Source organism: Schistocerca americana, chromosome X, assembly GCF_021461395.2.
Source record: "Schistocerca americana isolate TAMUIC-IGC-003095 chromosome X, iqSchAmer2.1, whole genome shotgun sequence".
Taxonomy (NCBI): Eukaryota; Metazoa; Arthropoda; class Insecta; order Orthoptera; family Acrididae; genus Schistocerca; species Schistocerca americana.
In genome coordinates this window covers 737,432,013-737,454,126 of record NC_060130.1, presented here as the reverse complement: position 1 = coordinate 737,454,126, position 22,114 = coordinate 737,432,013, and the positions used below count along the sequence as shown (strand labels likewise).

The following is a 22,114-nucleotide window of genomic DNA, read 5'->3' as shown; positions in this document are numbered from 1 at the left end:
ATTGACAAATAAATGTGATTTCCGCAAACGACTTGAGAATATCAGTCTTCGTATTTTTCTTAAGGGCATGGACTCACACACTGGAAAGTAGCTGTCTTTTTACAATTTTTTACAAATTCTCTGAGAAAGTCCTCACAATGTTTTCCGTTTTTCACAATAACAACTCACAGGCACTTACATTCTTCAACGTTTTTAAATTTTTTACTGATACTGTTGCGAAAATTTGCACTCCCATAAAGTTTATCTGACTGATGTTTATCTCCAGTCTTCAAGCCTTAATATTCTTCTACACTGAGACATATAAGATATTACACCATGGAGCAGCAGTAGGCCATTTATCAAGCCTTGTGAAGGTGTTTATCACATAACACGTATCAAATGGTTTAACTTTGATTCTTTTGGCACTGATGTCCATCACAGCATCAGTATGTGGTGTGACCCACACAGGCATGAATGCACTCTTGTATTTGTTGTACCATGAAAGCAAACAGTTTCCTTATGTCATCTTGAGGCATTCTTTGCCCTGTCTGAAAAGCATGCTGTGGCAGTTTGTGAAGATTACTGGCTAGAGGCTGGTATGAAAATATAGATCTCTCCATCGCACGCCAGACGTGCTCTGATAAATCACAGGAGTGGGTGGGTTAGTCGAGGATCCGTATATTCTCAAGACATATGTGAGGTTATAATATGGCATATGACACTTGGTACCCTGGTCATGAAGGATATGACAAATACTGGCGAGCATTCAGCCACCATTCAACAATTATCAAATCATTCCCGTTGTAAAATCCAATAGCTCTCCGCACCATTATTCCAGAAGTCGAAGAGCTACGAGTCTGGAGAATGGCAGCCTCTTGTGGTTTTTCACCAGTTCGTTTACGGACGTCGGTGCCGATATGACCGTCACAAACAGAAACAAGACTCAGCGCTAAATGCCACAGAAAGCCACTGAGTGTCCAAGTTGACTGTGGCTGTACGTCGTGCAAGTCTGTCATCTACAGTATGGTGTTACAAGTAAACGACGGTTCCCTGTGACACACTGCCTATAAACTGGTTCCTTGTGACACACTACCTATAAACTATATCCGGATTTAAGTTGTAAGGATCTATCTATTCTTTAGAGCCAATATAGCACTCTAACGATCTTTTTGTGGTATAGTCCTTCTGGGAAGACCCGTGCCTACTCTTCTTGTCACACTGTTTTCCTGAGTCCATCCCGCCAACACTCGTTCTTCAAATGGCTCTGAGCACTATGGGACTTAACATCTATGGTCATCAGTCCCCTAGAACTTAGAACTACTTAAACATAACTAACCTAAGGACATCACACAACACCCAGCCATCACGAGGCAGAGAAAATCCCTGTCCCCGCCGGGAATCGAACCCGGGAACTCGGGCGTGGGAAGCGAGAACGCTACCGCACGACCACGAGCTGCGGGCACTCGTTCTTCAGTCACTGCGCTATACCCATCTGTCTGTATAATCTATCGGTATGGTACTCCCTTGTCCTTTATGCCTGCTATTCTGTCATCGTGTTCTGTAGGAAAGCATTTTTTTTAACTTAATGGACAAAAAATTAGTCACCTCTAGAGAAATTATTACAAGCACCATTTAATAGCGTGTAATTCGGCTCCTGTACATGATAACCGTCAGGATTCGGTTAGGAAGTGAGCCCACAAAATTGTACAGGTACGTCGCATCCGCGTTAAGCCACTCGCTGAGGATTCCGGGATGCTAATATCGGTGTTTTACGCGTTGTTCCAATATATCGCACAGATTTTCCGCGGGGTTAAAGCCAAGTGATTTTGCAGGCCAATCAAGATTTCTATTGGTGGTGTGTTCAGAAAACCAATCACGTATCCCTCCAGGCGGATGAACTTTGCTATTGTCGTCTTTACGTGCCTGTGTGAGCAATGGCCTCTTGAAGGTGACCGACTCAAATACTCATTTCATGCAGCTCCCGTCGCTCTCGCTAACAGATTGGGACGGATCCTCATTCACTGTCTACCCTGTCAAGTTTGCAAGCGACTTTGATTCAGAAGTCGTGAAACGCGTCTCCTGTCCTTCTCAGTGAGGATCTTTTTGCGACCACAATTCTGACGTCGTGTTTTGTGGCCACGGAGCAGTTGGGTTGGGTTGTTTTGGGGAAGTAGACCAGACAGCGAGGTCATCGGTCTCATCGGATTAGGGAAGGACGGGGAAGGAAGTCGGCCGTGCCCTTTGAAAGGAACCATCCCGGCATTCGCCTGGAGCGATTTAGGGAAATCATGGAAAACCTAAATCAGGATGGCCGGACCCGGGATTGAACCGTCGTCCTCCCGAATGCGAGTCCAGTGTCTAACCACTGCGCCACCTCGCTCGGTCCACTGCTCATAGTCACACTGAACAGTTCGCAGCGAAACACCAACAAATCCAGCTACATCGCACACCGGATGGCCATGGGCACAGCAAAACACAATTGCTCTTTTTCGACACTCTTTCACATACTTACGTTTACCCATGTTTAGGTATAACGTCCGCTTGAAACATAAATGTCTCACTGATCGCTGCTGCCTTAGGCTAATGCAGAGGTAGTGTGCCGTTGTGCACGTAACTCGGTTGCTGCGCCGTCTGTAAAGGCCTGACGAGTCAACCGCGTGTGCGCGCTACGGTGACAAATTTTTTGTCAGGTGGGCTTATATTGGAAATAAGTGAGCATAAACGGTAAAGCTGTTATCAACCCGAAGGTTGGTTTGAAGACCACAACACTTTATTAGGCATGACCCTATTAGAGGACTTTGAACGAGTTACTGAATCAGTTACGGGCTGACAAACATTGCCAGAGACGAAAAAAGTAAAAGATAAAAATCCCAATACAGGCTGGGATCGAGCCCCAGGCCTTTGGAGTCATAGTCTGGCACTCTATGAACGAGCCATCGAGCCACATGAAGCTCGCAGAAGGATCAAATTTTAATAAACGTAACCCACAAGAACCTCATTACAGGAGTATCTGGGCGCCTTTAGTGAAAGTGCTGACGGTGTAACATAACGTCAGTGTATAAGTTTCGTCGTCATTTATACCATAATGTCTCGATCTTCTGCGAGAATGTCTTTATCAGTAGATAAAGCTGTTTGACATAAAAAGTAGTCACCTCATAATGACGTGTTAAACCTTCATGAGGCATGATAACCTCTGTTGCACACTGTTGTACTTACTGCACGAGGTTCTGCACGTAGAAGGCGTTAGTATACAGGGTGGTCCATTGATAGTGACCGGGCCAAATATCTCACGAATTAACCATCAAACAAAAAAACTACAAAGAACGAAACTTGTCTAGCATGAAGGGGGAAACCAGATGGCGCTATGGTTGGCCCGCTAGATGGCGCTGTCATAGGTCAACCGGATTTCAACCCCCATTTTTATTACATATTCGTGTAGTACGTAAAGAAATATGAATGTTTTAGCTGGAGCACTTTTTTTGCTTTGTGACAGATGGCGCAGTAATAGTCACAAACGTATAAGTCCGTGGTATCACGTAACATTCCGCGACTGCGGCGGTATTTCCTTCGTGATACATTGCCCGTGTTAAAATGGACCGTTTACTAATTGCGGAAAAGGTCGATATCGCGTTGATGTATGGCTACTGTGATCAAAATGCCCAACGGGCGTGTGCTATGTATGCTGCTCGGTATCCTGGACGACATCATCCAAGTGTCCGGACCGTTCGCCGAATAGTTACGTTATTTAAGGAAACAGGAAGTGCTCAGCCACATGTGAAACGTCAACCACGGAATGATGATTCCCAAGTAGGTGTTTTAGCTGCTGCTGTCGCGGCTAATCGGCACATCAGTAGCAGACAAACTGCGCGAGAATCGGGAATCTCAAAAACATCGGTGTTGAGAATGCTACATCAACAGCGATTGCACCCGTACCATATTTCTATGCACCAGGAATTGCATGGCGACGACTTTGAACGTCGTGTACAGTTCTGCCACTGGGAACAAGAGAAATTACGGGATGATGACAGATTTTTTGGACGGGTTCTATTTAGCGACGACGTGTCATTCACCAACAGCGGTAACGTAAACCGGCATAATATGCACTACTGGGCAACGGAAAATCCACGATGGCTGCGATAAGTGGAACATCAGCGACCTTGTCGGGTTAATGTATGGTGCGGCATTATGGGAGGAAGGATAATTGGCCTCTATTTTATCGATGGCAATCTAAATGGTGCAATGTATGCTGATTTCCTACATAATGCTCTACCGATGTTACTACAAGATGTTTCACTGCACGACAGAATGGCGATGTACTTCCAACATGATGGATGTTCGGCACATAGCTCGCATGAAGCGGTATTGAATAGCATATTTCATGAGAGGTGGCTTGATCGTCGAAGCACCATTACATGGCCCGCAGTTTCACCAGATCTGACATCCCCGGATTTCTTTGTGTGGGGAAAGTTGAAGGATATTTGCTATCGTGATCCACCGACAACGCCTGACAACATGTGTCAGCGCATTGTCAATGCATGTGCGAACATTACGGAAGGCAAACTACTCGCTGTTGAGAGGAATGTCGTTACATGTATTGCCAAATGCATTGAGGCTGACGGACATCACTTTGAGAATTTATTGCATTAATGTGGTATTTACAGACAATCACGTTGTAACAGCATGCGTTCTCAGAAATGATAAGTTCACAAAGGTACATGTATCACATTGGAACAACCGAAATAAAATGTACCTACATTCTGTATTTTAATTTAAAAAACCTACCTGTTATCAACTGTTCGTCTAAAATTGTGAGCCATGTGTTTGTGACTATTACAGTGCCGTCTATCACAAAGCGAAAAAAGTGTCCAACTGAAACAATCGCATTTATTTACGTACTACACGAATATGTAGTAAAAATGGGGGTTCCTATTTTAAAAAAACGCAGTTGATATCCGTTTGACCTATGGCAGCTCCCTCTAGCGGGCCAACCATAGCGCCATCTGGTTTCCCCCTTCAAGCTAGACAAGTTTCGTCCTTTGTAGTTTTTTCGTTTGACGGTTATTTCGTGAGATATTTGGCCCGGTCACTATCTATGGACCACCCTGTATACTCGTAACAATTCCTTCCGCACTAACCTGCACGGATTGTGAGGCTCTTCCTATTTCAGACAACATTTACTTGTAATTTTTCGCCTCGTATTTGAACGCTACGTGTGAGATGGAAAAGTTGCTATCGTGAATGGTAGTACAGAACGCTACTGTAATGCATCAAGAGGCAATTCTCACGGTCGGTGGCAGACAGCGAATATGGTCACACCATGAAACAAATAATGGTAAATAGCTACCGTACGAAGTTCACTAAAAATTCTTGTCGCGCGCCAATTAGTCAGTCGGGGAAAAGATGTCTGAACTCCATGTCATCCGTGCCCTAGATTCTCAGTACTCTACGAAGTTAAAAGTATCGAACTGAGTAATTCTGCATTATTTAACGGTGTTCATCAATAAACGCACTGTTATTGCATCCGGAAGTAATATTTAAAGCAGATTTGGTACCAGTACATCCAATCATAACCACACAATCAGAACTTTTGGGGCTCAGAACGTTTCCAGTGCGCTATGCTATCTGGTGCGAGAGACGATAGCAACGAGAGTGCTACACAGAATAGGTAGGAGGACGTCCTAGCAGTCAAAACTGGCAAAGTTAATCCAAGAAATGCTAATATTTTACTTGCAGTCTTGGGTGAAGAGGCAAATTCAGTCTAACTGCACATGTCCTTCGTCACCGTCTATGGACTCGTGACTATTTTGAGAAAGATTGATGGAGGGTTAGCGCACGAGTGTATATTGCAAGGTCGGCCATGTCACTTAATTTGATTTATTTTTACAGATAATCCTAGAGATTTTCAACGGTGCTCAAATCTAGGGACTTTGCAGGTAAGTCAAGAAGTGTAACTATTACCGGACATTTCTTATGTCACGCTGTCAGGATGGTAATCCGTTCGAAGCGAACATTATCGTCTTCGAGGATAGTCTGATAATGCAATGTTTTTCGCTACTATAGCGAGGGAACTGCAAAGATTGTTTTCAATCACCTGAATGTAGTCTTTTTGATTTAATACACGTATAACCTCAAACAAAGGACCCATTTCCGTGTAATTACAACATCTATGAGACATCACACAGTCCCCTCAGTTTTTCACCTCTCTTTGCATGTAGCTCTCCCGGAAACGCTTCCTAGGTTTACTATTAATACGAGAGCACGCATCATTCATGCACCGGGTGGTTATAATTTAAGTGCAGCAACTCGCGGAGGCCCAGTGTGGGTTGTAATTATCGTATGGCAGCGAAACTTGATGGTTATGTTAATGTGATAATGCGGAACCGATTTACACTGGAAAAAAATTAGTTCCGGTTTTGGCCACAAGGTGCAAATCTGGCGCTGTACATTGTCTGTATGATGGTATGACATCGACGCTGTCATATGACAAGCGATAACGTGAGTGGACATCCGCCCTGTCATTTGGCCGGCCAGTGTGGCCGAGCCGTTCTACGCGCTGCAGTCTGGAACCGCGCTGCTGCTACGGTCGCAGGTTCGAATCCTGCCTCGGGCATGGATGTGTGTGATGTCCTTAGGTTAGTCAGGTTTAAGTAGTTCTACGTTCTAGGGGACTGATGACCTCAGATGTGAACGGCAGCAATTACAGTTTGCACCGAGAGAATACTGCCGACTGATAGGTCCGAGGAAAGGCCCGATGTGTTAAATGGTTTAAAAAAGATGATAATAGGATTCGGAAACACTGGTGAGTTTGATGTGGGGTTTCCACGAGCAAGGTGTCCCATCCCTGTGGAAGTTACTGACTAGGTTTCTGTGTTTGTAATAGGCCATACAGCACGCGCCCTGGGTAGTGGTACCGCTCGTGCAGTATGACGACAATTGTCCATACCATGGTCAGCAGTGGGGAAAGTTTTGCACTCTATATTACCCTGGTACCTGCACAAGATCCAGACGGTGCAGCAACTGAAACCTCATCATCCGCAGCAACGTTCTGAATTTGCTCTTCAGTTTCTGCCCTGGCTCGAAGCTGATGACATACGGCCCGGCAATATGCTATGGAAGAGGAGGAGGAGGAGATTAGAGTTTAACGTCCCGTCAACAGAGAGGGCATCAGAGACAGAGCAGAAACTCAAATTACGGAAGGACGGGGAAAGAAATCGGCCGCGCAAATTTCAAAGGAACCATTCCGGCATTTGCCGTCATTGATTTTGGGAAACCACGGAAAACCTCTGTCAGCAAATTTCTGAAAACAACTCGATCTCCCTTCATGACGATTTGCTATCACTGCCCAGGAAACGCCTCAAATCTGGAGGACCAGAATGTGAATGGGAGTCCAAATGCTATCCACGGGATTCGACCAGGACGCAGAGTGGAAACGTGAGTGGCAAGCTACAAGAAACCGAAACCATGAACTTGTAGACAATCCAACAGTTCCAGTTCCAGACTTCCACCAACCAAGGGAGGTGTGGATGCAGTTAAACAGATATCGGACTGAAGAGGGTAGGTGCAAATACAATATGCATAAGTGGGGCTTTTCAAGTGACAGTGTGTGTGACTGTGATGACACCCAAAAAATGAGCCACATTGTGAATGACTGTCCAATCAGACGCTTCCCTGGTGGCATTGAGAAGCTACATCAAGCATCACACAAGGCACTCCGCTGGATCGAGTGCATCAACATCCGAGTGTAGTCTGAGCGGTTTTAAAACTTGTTTACTGTATATAATTTCACATGTTCATTTTTATACATATTTCTGTGTTTTGCTAAATGTGTATTACTGTAATTGATGCATACGATAATAATAATAATAATAATAATAACGAAAAACCTAACTCTGGATGGTCGGACGAGGATCTGAACCGTCGTCCTCCCGAATGCGACTCTACTGAGTTAATCACTGCGTCACCTACCTCGATAATATTCTCTGGAGTGACGAGGCACATTTTACACTACCGGGTGCAGAACTGCCGGATGTGGGGGTACTATTAAACCGAGTTTGTGCACGACGGACCATTGCACTTGCCGCATGGGACAATGTGGTGTGGATTCACAAGCATTTTTATTTCGGTCGGTTTTTCTTTGAAGAAAATACACCCAGAGCGCCTACCAGGTGCACCGTGACGTCTGCACATTATCGAGACCTCGTTGAACAGCAAGTGCCTCCTGATGTGGAAGAGCGCAACTGTGTGGAAACCACTGTTTTCATGCAAGATGGGACAACATCTCATGTCACTCGCTCAGTGTGAAAGATCTGCTTAATGCAACCTTCCACGAACGTGTTATTGCCGGAGGTTTTCCAGATGCATGGTCTGAAAGATCACCTGATCTGCATCCGTGTGACTCTTGGGTCTAGGGATATCTAAAAAAACGCATTCGCCAGGGACACGTTTGGTTTCTACCTGATATGAAGGCCAGTATACAGGAACACGTTTCTGTAATTCCATCGGAACTGCTGCGACTGTTGCTCAAGTCAATTTACGGATACAACATCTCGTCGGCGCCTCCGGTGCTCATACACTCCTGGAAATGGAAAAAAGAACACTTTGACACCGGTGTGTCAGACCCACCATACGTGCTCCGGACACTGCGAGAGGGCTGTACAAGCAATGATCACACGCACGGCACAGCGGACACACCAGGAACCGCGGTGTTGGCCGTCGAATGGCGCTAGCTGCGCAGCGTTTGTGCAGTGCCGCCATCAGTGTCAGCCAGTTTGCCGTGGCATACGGAGCTCCATCGCAGTCTTTAACACTGGTAGCATGCCGCGACAGCGTGGACGTGAACCGTATGTGCAGTTGACGGACTTTGAGCGAGGGCGTATAGTGGGCATGCGGGAGGCCGGGTGGACGTACCGCCGAATTGCTCAACACGTGGGGCGTGAGGTCTCCACAGTACATCGATGTTGTCGCCAGTGGTCGGCGGAAGGTGCACGTGCCCGTCGACCTGGGACCGGACCGCAGCGACGCACGGATGCACGCCAAGACCGTAGGATCCTACGCAGTGCCGTAGGGGACCGCACCGCCACTTCCCAGCAAATTAGGGACACTGTTGCTCCTGGGGTATCGGCGAGGACCATTCGCAACCGTCTCCATGAAGCTGGGCTACGGTCCCGCACACCGTTAGGCCGTCTTCCGCTCACGCCCCAACATCGTGCAGCCCGCCTCCAGTGGTGTCGCGACAGGCGTGAATGGAGGGACGAATGGAGACGTGTCGTCTTCAGCGATGAGAGTCGCATCTGCCTTGGTGCCAATGATGGTCGTATGCGTGTTTGGCGCCGTGCAGGTGAGCGCCACAATCAGGACTGCATACGACCGAGGCACACAGGGCCAACACCCGGCATCATGGTGTGGGGAGCGATCTCCTACACTGGCCGTACACCACTGGTGATCGTCGAGGGGACACTGAATAGTGCACGGTACATCCAAACCGTCATCGAACCCATCGTTCTACCATTCCTAGACCGGCAAGGGAACTTGCTGTTCCAACAGGACAATGCACGTCCGCATGTATCCCGTGCCACCCAACGTGTTCTAGAAGGTGTAAGTCAACTACCCTGGCCAGCAAGATCTCCGGATCTGTCCCCCATTGAGCATGTTTGGGACTGGATGAAGCGTCGTCTCTCGCGGTCTGCACGTCCAGCACGAACGCTGGTCCAACTGAGGCGCCAGGTGGAAATGGCATGGCAAGCCGTTCCACAGGACTACATCCAGCATCTCTACGATCGTCTCCATGGGAGAATAGCAGCCTGCATTGCTGCGAAAGGTGGATATACACTGTACTAGTGCCGACATTGTGCATGCTCTGTTGCCTGTGTCTATGTGCCTGTGGTTCTGTCAGTGTGATCATGTGATGTATCTGACCCCAGGAATGTGTCAATAAAGTTTCCCCTTTCTGGGACAATGAATTCACGGTGTTCTTATTTCAATTTCCAGGAGTGTATTAAACAAAACTGTGTAAGTGGCGGTTAAATAAAATCAACATTATGTCTTTCTCAGTTGTTTCACATTTTCTGCCCGCGTCCCATTCCTAATCCATTATGGACGGAAACATTTCTATACGTCATTCCTGCATTCATAGCACCATATTTGCACCTGATGGCCAAAGTTGGAAGTAATTTTTCTCCAGCTTAAATCGGTTCCGCTTAACGCATTAGCATATCTACCAAGTTTCGCTGCCAAACGATAATTACAGCCCACACTGGACTTCTGTGAGCAGCTGGATTTCATTTATAACCAGCCAGTGTAAGCAGAAAAATGAGTAGCAGGAGTGTATAAAATATTTCCAGCCTATTGCAATCAATTGTTGATATCTCTTTGACCTCTATAATCAGGCAATTTTATGAACAGGAGTGAGCAACAGCGTCTTGCGTGCAATTCTCTTCCACATAGCACTGGGATACAATTTTCTCCGGGGTATCGATTCGAACGCTGCCAATGCTGACGTCTTGCATTAATTCCTGCCATATACGGAAGTGATTTTTACGCACAAGCCGCACAGTCTCAAAATGGTGACGAAAAAGGACAGCATACGGACACATACCTTTGAAAACCATCACTTCAGTATTGCGTGTCGTATTATACAAGGAGGACGAGACAAGTATTGCAACACAACTCCTTCGTGAATACTTTAAATACCATTCCTCACTCCGAATATACAGGTTGTTTGACAATGCCTGTTATAGGCTTAGAGGGGTTGTAGAAGGGAATTAGTAGATAAAGTTTTGGCAAGGAACCCATCTCCGTAAATGATATAGTCCTTTTTGGAAGGATCTTATTCCAAAATCTTAAGTTCTCAGGAACGAAGGAAAATGTCTTTCGGGTGAGTATTTGGAGTATAACAAGACGGGTTTTCTAATGTTTAAAGAACAGAATGAAATGGATATTTTGCCATTACTGCAGTTGCTAAGTTTTGCAATCTCTTTGAAAAGAAGTAAGTCCAAAATCTTGGAATAAGGCCCTCTTCTTGGGGAAATAATTCATATCCTTGGTCAAGCTGTGTTTTTAAGCTGTTTCATGTTTTACTCATATCTTTTCATAGTACAGTAACTCCAATCAAAGTGCATACAAAATGGTTTCATTGATCCTCATCAGCGCGATCAAAAATGGTTCAAATGGCTCTGAGCACTATGGGACTTAACTTCGGAGGTCATCAGTCCCCTAGAACTTAGAACTACTTAAACCTAACTAACCTAAGGACATCACACACATCCATGCCCGAGGCAGGATTCGACCCTGAGACCGTAGCGGTCGGGCAGTTCCAGACTGTAGCGGCTAGAACCGCTCGGTCACTCCGGCCGGCCCCAGCGCCATCATCATCATCATCATCATCATCATCATCAGCAGCAGCAGCAGCAGCACAGGCCATTTCAACCAATCACCATAGAAATAACTAGATCCATGCGGAATATAACCAAGTAAACGTTCAGTGTCTTGCATTTGGTTCCTCTTCATAGTCGCTAGTCTACTGGGAGAGTTTTCAAAATTAAAAACAGCACACATTTCCGGAAATAAAACATCGAATGTATGTTTCTATATCCCTCCTATGTATTCAGAAGCCACAACATCTGATTGCAACTTATTATGTTCAAAAGGCATTAAGAAACGTGGTTGAAACCTGACTTTCTGTGTACTTGGAACATATCTACCTTGTGGTCCGTTCGACAACCCCGTTTTCCTGTAGTTGCTAGCCACCATTTTGAGAAGTTGTAGATATTTTCAGTTTCTATTAGCTTTATGGTGAACTTACAATATTTTGAAGCACTGGAAATCATTTCACAGTATTCATTCACCATATACACTCGGTCAACTCTTCTTGTTATCTGTTTCACCATGGAAAAATTCTTGTCACATACGTTATAGGGACGTGCACGAATGGAAAGAAACTGTTCCACTTTGTCAAAACGTTTAGTGTCCACCAAAGATACACAAAATAGAATCTTACAGTGATTCTTGTTTTGCCCAGTGCAACCGTTGGAAAACAAACGTAGCTCTTTGATATTTTCTGGCAGATATTGTTTTGTCTAATGAAATAGTAAATACAATACAATCAGATATACGGTCGGAGCGGTGAATTTTATGACCATCGATTTTCAAGGAGGACACAGCAAGAAATGCAGATAATGGTAGCAACTTGCCTGGCGATGGACCAGCGACGGCCCTTGCGATCGAGCGCGACGGGCATCTCCGCGATGAGGTTGTTCTCGAACTCGCTGAGCATCAGGTAGTTCTCGACTTTGTTACAGGAGGTGATACAGTCGCCGATGTAGTCGAGGTCGTCGAGCAGATTGTCGGGCAGGTCCATGTCGGCGATGCCCTCCTCAGAGATGCAGGTGAGCTCCGGCTTGTCGGCGGCGTGCGCGGCCGCCAGCAGCAGCGACCCGCCGCCCAGCAGCAGCTCGCCGCCCGCCGCCGCCGCCCCCGCAGCCGCCCCCGGCGCCGCCCCCGCCGCCGCGGCCACCACCCCCGGAGCGCCCACGACGACGCCCGCCGCGGTGCCGACGAGCCCGACGCCGGGGGCGGCAGCGCAGGGCACCAGCACGCCGGCCAGCTGCGCGTCCGTCAGCTGGGGGTCGCGGTTGTCCGGCTCGTGCGAGAAGGAGGGCCGGCGCCGCTGCGGGCACGCCTCCACCTGGCACAGCTGGCGCGAGCCGTCGCCGTGCTTGTGGCGCGCCAGCCGCCGCCGGTGCACGTCGATGAAGAACAGCGTCAGGCTGCCCACCAGCACGCACGACGAGCTGAAGTAGTAGCCCGCCTTGTTGCCGCAGCCCACGTTGATGTACCCTGTGGGGTATCAAAACGCGGTCACAGGCAGGCTCTCTGCAAGGAATGAAACAGTACAACCTATTTCGGGGCGAGAAGGACCACAGGCTACTGTTTCAGTGACGTTGGCGCGTAACATGCAGTCACTGATCAGCACAATAACTCCATTGTACGGGCCACAGGGAAGTTTGCAGTTTAACTCACCGTCGGCGACGTGATTATTATACGGGGTTATCCAGAGATACTTTTAAAAATTTGTTCTTCACACCAAAACAAGAAAAGCAGCAGATATAAACTACTTTCTTACGAGTTTTGTACACCATACGGAGTCTCTCGCATTTAAGTTTCTATCTCCTTCTTTCTTGCCAGTCCTCTTCTTGCTTGGATCTGTCCTTCATCGCACGCCTCACTCTAGCATTCCAGTGTAGCCAGGGTCTTCCACTTTTTCTGTCTCGTGGAGATCTCCATTGCCATATTTTATGAGGCTGTCTCTTCTCTGGCATTCTTGTAAGATGTTCATACCATGTTAGTCTACAACATCCTCGGTAACTCTCATCTATAGTCATAGCACATATCTTATTTTGTCCCTTCTTGTTGCTTCACAACTTCGTCTCCAAAACTCCAGTTCAGTTACCTTTACTCCCTGCTCATTGGCCCAGGAGACTTCTGGAGACTTCCCACATTTCAGTACTATAGAGAGTAATGCTCTCAACTAAAGTTTTGCATATCCCCCGTTTTAAATATCTTGAATTACTTTTATTTCAGATAATGGAGTGTAGCTGCTTAATTGCCACCTGTCCCTTTCCTGTCCTGTATTTATTTCCTCCTTGCTTCCACCTCTGCCCGAAACGACTGCCCCTAAATATTTATACGAGCGTGAGTCAAATGAAAACCTTAAATTTGTAATAACAAACCGAAATTTCGCGCCGATATCCTGTAAGTTGCTAAGCGTGCTACAAACAGCATGCAGAATGGCCTGTAGGTGACAGCATAGTCCAGATGCACACATACCGTCCCAGTATCAATATAAAGATGGCCGCCCCACTTGTGACTTGCGCCTGGAAAGAACAGCGTTCTGTTATTCGGTTTGTGCGTAGTGAAGGTGTGAAACCTACTGAAATTCATCGACGAATGAAGGATCAGTACGATGATGCAAGTGTGTCACAGCAGCAAGTCTACGAATGGAGTTTGAAGTGCGCAAATGGTGTGACTTCAGTGGAAGTTGCTCCTCGTCCAGGTCAGGCACAACGAGTTGTGACTCCACAGAACATTGCAGCAGTTGAGGCCATAGTGAAGGAAAACCGCAGAGTGACACTGAATGACATTGCAACATGTTTACAGGTTAGTCATGGGTCAGCACACGACATTGTGCTTGATGTGCTAAAGTTTCACAAAGTGTCTGCAAGATTGGTGCCACGGTAGCTGACTCCTGAAATGAGAGAACGACGTGTTGATGCTTGTGAAGAACTTCTTCGGCGCTTTGAACGAGAAGGTGACGGCTTCCTTGAAAGAATCGTTATTGGGGACGAAACCTGGGTTCACTTCCACCAACCGAAAAAGAAGAGAGCGAGCAAGGAATGGCGCCATTCCTGATCACCAAAACCAAAGAAGTTTCTTACAGAAGCATCAGCAGAGAAGATTATGCTGACTATGTTTTGGGACGAAAAAGGCATCATTTTGGAGCATGAGATGCCTAGAGGGACCAGTGTCACCAGTGCATCATACACAGATCTCCTAAAGAATCATCTGCGGCCAGCAATCAAATCAAAGCGATGTGGATTTCTGTCAGCAACATGACAATGCAAGGCCCCACACTGCCGTACAACAGTTGCAACAATCACAGACCTGCATTTTGAGTGTCTTACTCATCCACCAAAGTCACCAGACCTTGCCCCAATGATTTCAATATGTTTGGACCACTCACAGACGCAACGGGAGGAAAGAAGTTCCGTTGTGATGAAGAGGTACGCCAAGCGGTGCATGAGTGGTTGCGCGGACTACCAAAAGAATTTTTTTCTAAAGGAATTTATGCACTTTGTAAGCGCTGGAGGACTTGCATTGAGCGTGGAGAGATTATGTTGAAAAGTGATACAGCTTTGTAACACTTCTGCACAGTAAACAATATTTAAAAAAATATTTAAAGTATTCATTTGACTCACCCTCGTATGATCTGCTACACTTAACTATAGATTCATCATTCATAACAAGATCCCTTCCTGAATCTTCAACAACCAAGTATTCAGTAACTGTAAAGTTTATTTTCATACGGCACTGCTCATGTTCTTCTTTAAGCTTTCTTAACATGTAATACACGTCCTCTACTTTCTCAACAAAATGACATGATTGTCGGCGAAATTTAGTGAGAACAAGGTGTCTTCACCCATTCTAATACACACGTTTTTGCACTTCCTTTTCCAATTTTTCAGAGCTTCGTTCAAAAACATTTTAAACAGGGTAGACACTAAGGAGCATCCTTGTATCAGTCTTTCGCTAACTTTAAATTTCTGTGACAGTAACTAACCAACTTTAACACAACAAGTATTATCTGAATACAGCTTTCTATCTGCTTGTACATAACATTTACGAATTTTTTGGTTATTCATCCCTTCCCACATCCCAGTAAACCTATAAAATCCACGCGAGTCTCCAAATTACGTTCCATTCTTTTGCCAGTCACCACTTAAATTCTCCAGATATTATCAATACAAGACCTGCCTGCCCACAAACGACTCTGTTCTTCTACTTCCTCAATTTCTCTTTCAGTTCCAGTTTTAAGAATCTTAGCATACAATCTGGATACAGAACTGAGAACTGTGATGCCTCCATATTTTGCGCAGCCATCCTTGCTCCCTTTCTAAATATGTTTGTGATGAACCCTTCTTTAAACTCGACAGGGATTTCCCTTCCACTAAGACAGAGTAAATAGCTTCGCGAGATTTTCAAGTAATACTTTTGGTCCAGCCATCAACAACTCCTTATAAACAGCTTCAGATCCCGGTATTTTGCCGTTTTTTAATTGTTTAACTGTTTTCTCTATCTCTGCTGTTGTTCTCTCTTGGATTTTTGTGTCATGTTCGTTGCCTACAACGGAGCATATATCTTGAAGTACGGATCGATCTTCTTTAAACAGTTCTCCATAGTATGTCCTCCATTTATCCAGGCTAATCAGATGTAAGATTATACTACTTCTGTCATTCATCAATCTTAGTAGTCATAAGCGATCTGTGTAGGCCTCCTTCCGTATCATCACAAACATAGCCATATGTGCGAAAATCCTTCGTTCTCAAATTATTGATGAAAGTTTTTGTTGAACGCCTCTCCTGGTACAATCAAACAACGTCAATGCACTCATTCAGAGAAGCCTTTGTCCATTGCATTAGTCAAGCTAGACGTAAGTATCAATTTAAGATTAATGTGTGGTCTAGGACTGTAGGTGCCTGATAGGTCCATACGTTCTTCCAGCACGTTTCACAGCTGTTGTCTACAAGGATTTCTTTCAGAACACTCTCCAGGGCTTACCAGAAGATGTGCCCCATCAAATAAGAAGAAACGTTTGGTTCATGCGTGATGGGGCTCCAGCATATTTTAGTCTCATCGTTCGAAATGCACTGGCTGGTATCTACCATAGAGGAGGTTCAATTCCATGGCCGGCACGTTCTCCAGATCTCATCCTATGGGTTTTTAACTTTGGGGGCACCTTAAACAATAGTTTATACAGCAGACAATTCAGACGTACAGACTCTTCATCGAAGTGTCATGGAAACCTCCGAAACCATTCACCATCACGAGGAAGTATTTGAAAGTGTGTGGCAGTTCATGATTCGACAAGTTCATGCATGTGTGGAGGACATGTTGAACATTTATTACGAGTTTATGATGACACTTTAAACTGATAATGTATAACTGGTGTGTTGAGCATGAGCTTTCGATCAATTATTTATAAGCTAAGGATTTTTTTTGCCTTTGTTTATACAAACTTTTTATCTTGTCTTGGCAAAAATATTTCTGAATCACCCTCTATATTGACCCATTTTTTAAGATGAGACTGTGATGGGCGAGGAAATCGGCCCTCAACTGTCGCAGGAAGTATAATGGCAAGAGTCTGATGTGATTTAGGAAATCTACAGGGCACCAGAGATTATAAACTTGTCAGCATCCATCTGCTTCTCTGCGTAGAATAACTGCTCCTTCTAGTTAATTACTATGTTCAGTGTGATACATATTTCATTTTTGCATTATGGTTATCTATGTGTAATTCATAGTTCGGTATCACGGCGCGACCTCAGTGATACACCACCTCATCACAGGGAATACTGGAAAATTTTCGCGTAATTGGGCGCCTCGCAGAGCCAATCAGCGCCGCACACCCCTGCGCCGGGCAGACACACCGATTTCGACAACTGTATAGTATGCATAGCAGGAAGGAACGACAGATTTTGTTTCTACTGTCACGTTTTCTAAGCACCGCTACGTTATCCTTATGTCTGCTGCTGATGTGTGAATCATATGCAATACCGGTCAAAACTATATACTTTATTTCAATATACGAACATATTGTACAAACTAAACAAATGAACAAAATAAGTATTTCCTCTCTCTTTCGTTAAGTACAACACATATGGTTTAGCTGTTAGACTCTTCAAAGTATCCACTCTTTGCCCTCTGAACAGCTGCACGACTCTTGGCATTCTGCAGAAAACATTTTTTAGTGTTTTTGTAGTTATTACAGTGCAACACGTCTGCAAATTATTCCATAGACTTCAACATTAGATGACCTCAATTTTCTGATATCCGTATTAAGTTAATCCCATACGAGATCAGTGGGATTTAAGTCAGGTGAATGACGTCAACAAATTATATTCTTCAGTTCCCCAAATTTCTCTTTTCCATTGAAATACGCTATGCACACTTTAGAAGCATGTTTGGGAGCATTATCCTCCTGCGGAACAAACCCACGACCAATAAGTGTCTTGGCAGATGGAACCGAATTGTTGATCAGTCTGCTGTGATATCCTGCCTTCTTTGATGTTCCATTAATACTCACTAAATAACCGACTTATCACTCACAAAGCATCCCCACACCAAGACCGACCTTCCATCATGCTTCATCGTTGGCGTCACACACAATCTTCATACGTTCTCTACGAAATCGACGAACAAATATTCGACAACTGTTTCCGTATACTTCAAACAAACACCTTGGGCCATTGCTGTACGCTTCAGATGTTATGTTACAGTACTAATAGCAATGTTTCACCTTGTTTTGTTTGCTTAATGAAGGTGTTTTGGCCGATACGAAGCCTTTTAAACAATATTCATGAAGACAGCGTTGCACTGTTGAGACAGAGATTGGAGCTGCCCACATTCCATTTACTTCCTCGAGGAATTTTAGGTGGAGTACGAGTCCTCTGGCGTTACTCTGTACACATATAAACTCATCTTCCCTGTATGATGTTACCCGGGGTCTTACCAGATCGCGAAACACTTGCATTGACACAGTTCTCTTGATCCGCTGCAATGTACACACCACTGTAGATTGAGCTACGCCAACTTTCGTTACTATTGTCCTATTAGAATAACCTTCCTGATGCAGAGCTACAATTGCAGCACGTTTATCAGTTCCAGTGTCCTGCTTCCGTCTCATTAATAGTTAATATGATACGAACCTGATCAGCTACACAAACACACTGCTATGTGCTCACAATGTATTGTAAACTAATGCGAACCAGTTGTTACACAGACATCAGAAGGAATGAGACCTATTCAGATAGAATCGCCTTAGGTAAGGGTGCGTCAGTGTTATCGTGGATACGATGCGAAAGTGGATGCGAACAACCAGTCAGATATACAACACAGGTAATAGGTCTTTATATGTTTATACTTGTTTTACTATCAGAACACGGATATGATAGAATATTCAAAACGGAATCTCTGTTTTAACCACAAATCCATAGCTGTCGAAAACTTTCGACCGGTAGTGTACCCCGTCACCGGAGGCTTCGACAAATGAACTCACTGACTACATACGCATTTACGTGTAGGATGAACCCTATCTCCATCGACAAAATTTCGGAGTTTCGGTATAAGGAACCCATGCCGCCCGGTGGCTCTTTACAGAGTAGTTGCATTTCGAATGATTTCTTACCCCCATTTATCTTTACTGCTGTACTGTACTCAAAAATTGAAAAATATCTCCTCAACAGTGTTAATGGCAACGGCATGCGCAGTGTATGTCTTGTTTGTAAACAAACTTTTTCCATTCACTCATTGACACAGAGCAGTATGTATAGGTTTACTAATGAAGGGTTGGCCGTTTTCGCCGCTCAGCCACTAGGTGCTGTGTTGTCCTCACGTTCGTATCGTCATACTTTACAGCACACTATTGAGGTGACTGCATGGTCACGTCCCGAAAGCCATTAAATTAAGAAAAATGGTATAGCAGATATGCTTCTCGTGTATGGGTCCACTGAAAGAAGCGGCAGAGCAGCACGTCGATGCTATTCTGAGTTGTTCCTGCAGCGATAAACGTGTACGTATTTCTCCTGAGAGTTGTTGCATTATTGTGTGTTTTGTGTTCTACAATTTTGGAATTAAATACTATAGCCTCTTTCACTACAGTGTAGATCTTTTTACAGAAAGAAAGGTAATTGGTGTAAGACCCCGGGCAAATCGTTATTACAATATTACTCTAACGAACCAACGAAGACCTCGGGTCCCGTATAGCGAAATACTCAGAGATTACCCCCGCTAACCTCCGAATTTTTGTCGATGGAGTTCAGGTTCAATATGAATATTTAAAATTAACGAAAACTGTGTGAGTGATCTCTAGCGATGATTCAAATCTTTGAAGGAAGGAAGATTACTGTTTAACAATTCACTGACAGTGAGGTCATTATAGAATGAACCAGCCTTCGCGTTATCACGGAAACCAAGCCTAACATTAGCTTTTACTGATTTCGAGAAACAACAAAAAACCGAAATATTTTTGATATTCGTTCATAGTGGGTGCAATAATCAATTGTTATTGGTCTTTGAGTATAATTCAAGTTTAAAGGGTTTTGTTTATTCATTTTGTTTACTTATTTCATTTTATGAGAGGCCGTGGGATCAAATGAGCAAAAATCTACTTGGCTGTGGAACGAGCCGCTAGTTATTTTACAGTTGCTAAGACAAAACCAAACAAAATAAAAGTAAAGGAAACAAGGAAACGAAAACTATACTATAGTGTCTACCAATGAATAACACGTTACGACCAGAGGTTCTAGATTTGTGCTAGCAACATCTGTTCGTAATAAAAGGAGTGACATATAAGGAAGACTGTCAGTTAAAATAAGAAATGTGGGGTTTATCTTTCGGATGTTAGTGTTCTACGACAAGAAACCTATTGAAATGGACCCACAGTATACTGCATACCCTCATACATAATTGTTAAGAAAGTGTTGTCGATGCACAAAACGATTTCCTGTCGTGCCTTCACGTTCACTGAGTGAATGAAGCATTTTCTTTTGAATGGACCTATGTTATGAGCTACAAATCAGATGAGGGATATATATACAGGGATGAAATTGTAATTACGAGACGCTTGAACAACGGCCAATGCACAGTTTGCGAAATGACGCCACACAGCATTATGAATGCCCTTTTCTGGATTCACAAAATACTTTATGAATGCGCAAAGTTGCCTAAAATAGTTTACATAAGAGATAATAAAGTGTAAGTAATGCTGTGGCATTAATTGCAATTAGCCAAGATTATAAAACATTTATTTCCTGCGCAAGAAACCAGTTTCTGCACATGGTGTGACAAATATTGAAAAACTCTTTCTGTAATAAAACCAAATTCGTATCACATTTCATATAGCAAAATTTTCTAGGCATCACGTCTACCTGTTACCTTTCTTAACGAAATACATGATTCGCAGTCTCCTCCTTTGTTAATCTATTCCAAAGTCGTTTCCGTTCAACAGAAACTTCCACGTTCGCCATAAATCCCGCAAAACTTGCGGAGGAGCATGTTTCAAATCACGATCCGGTCACCCGGACATAAATTTTCAGAAGTTTCCCTAAATCAGTTAAGGTGAATGTTGGTCTGGTTCTTTTGGAAAGGTCACAGCTGATTTCCTTCTCCATCGTTGTCCAATTCGAGGGGATAGTAGACCCTAATCTTCCTTCATTCATTCCCTTTTATTGCTGGGTACGTATGAAGTATTTCAGGTACTAGTAAGCACTACGCTACATACAAGGAGTATCAAAGGAGAAATCGAAAAATAATTAATTACGTAAAAACTACGAGGGGAAGGGTAGGACGATACTCCGTACCTGCTCGAGCCATGTGTTAGTACTGCGTTTTAATCATGTGCCACTTCGCTCTTATTTCTGAATCATTAAGAATCACTATCTAACGCTGCACTGTTTGAAACACATTGCATTGGATGAAAATGTGAACAGAATACTTCCAAGTACATACGTTTAGAAAGTTACCTCAATGTTCATTTTCTACTGAAGGTGAATTTCTTATGCCGATTAATACCAGTTTTGAATTGAGATAGCATTAACATAACATTGAGTGATAGAAGATTTCAGAACGCGCAAATTTTTCTGAATGCATTAAATACACGCAAATAAAGGAGTTAGCTGAATGAAATCGTGGCTTTAGTGTAGTTGTAGCCGGAGATTTCGATTTTGGAGCATTATATCTTACAATTATCAGTGTGTTGCTCGTGGTGAAATTTCACCACCATCCGGTAATCAGCCATATGTATGCCTATTCATCTGAAAACTAAACTTACAAGACCCGGAGTTTTTCATACACTTTTACCAAACGAGTTGGGTCATGGTTCAAGAAACTGTAATTTCGCGACGAGCAAGGTCCGATCATCCTCATTATGGTTCTTGTTATCCCTTGAATCAATTTAGGTATATACTAGGATAGTCACTCCAGCAAGACGCAGTCAGCTCCTTCCCCCATTGATAGTTTCCATTCCTAATTCCTCCCCTGTCTCCAGTGTCCCGTTAAGCTCGAATCTTCCTGCCAAGCAGCCTAAACTACATTAGATCACTACGAAATGAGATGAAGTTATTTGTCTTGATTTTCAAGTAAAATAATTATGTACATCAGAAAAAGGCCTCAGGTGACGTACTGGAAGCTTTTAATGATGAGTGGTAAAAAAAAGAACCATAATAACATCAAGGCGATATCGATAGTTTTGTAGAAAGATTGGGAAAAAAATTAATGCAATCACAGTACTGAATGCAAGGCAGTTGGTACACTTGTTACCAAGATAACTGTTCATTCGGAGTAATTTCCTGCAAATGGGAATCGC

At 44.2% G+C, this 22,114-nt stretch overlaps 1 protein-coding gene across 1 annotated transcript in view; it reads right to left on the bottom strand.

Annotated features, from left to right (window-relative positions):
* LOC124556293 (monocarboxylate transporter 2-like) overlaps positions 1–22,114 on the bottom strand; it is a 136,817-nt gene that overhangs the window by 12,957 nt on the left and 101,746 nt on the right. Inside the window, exons 6-7 of the mRNA XM_047130269.1 lie at positions 12,607–12,813; positions 12,168–12,480 (exon numbers count right to left, since the gene is read on the bottom strand). Coding sequence (XP_046986225.1) covers positions 12,168–12,480; positions 12,607–12,813 — 520 coding nt within the window. The remainder of the gene's footprint in view (positions 1–12,167; positions 12,481–12,606; positions 12,814–22,114) is intronic.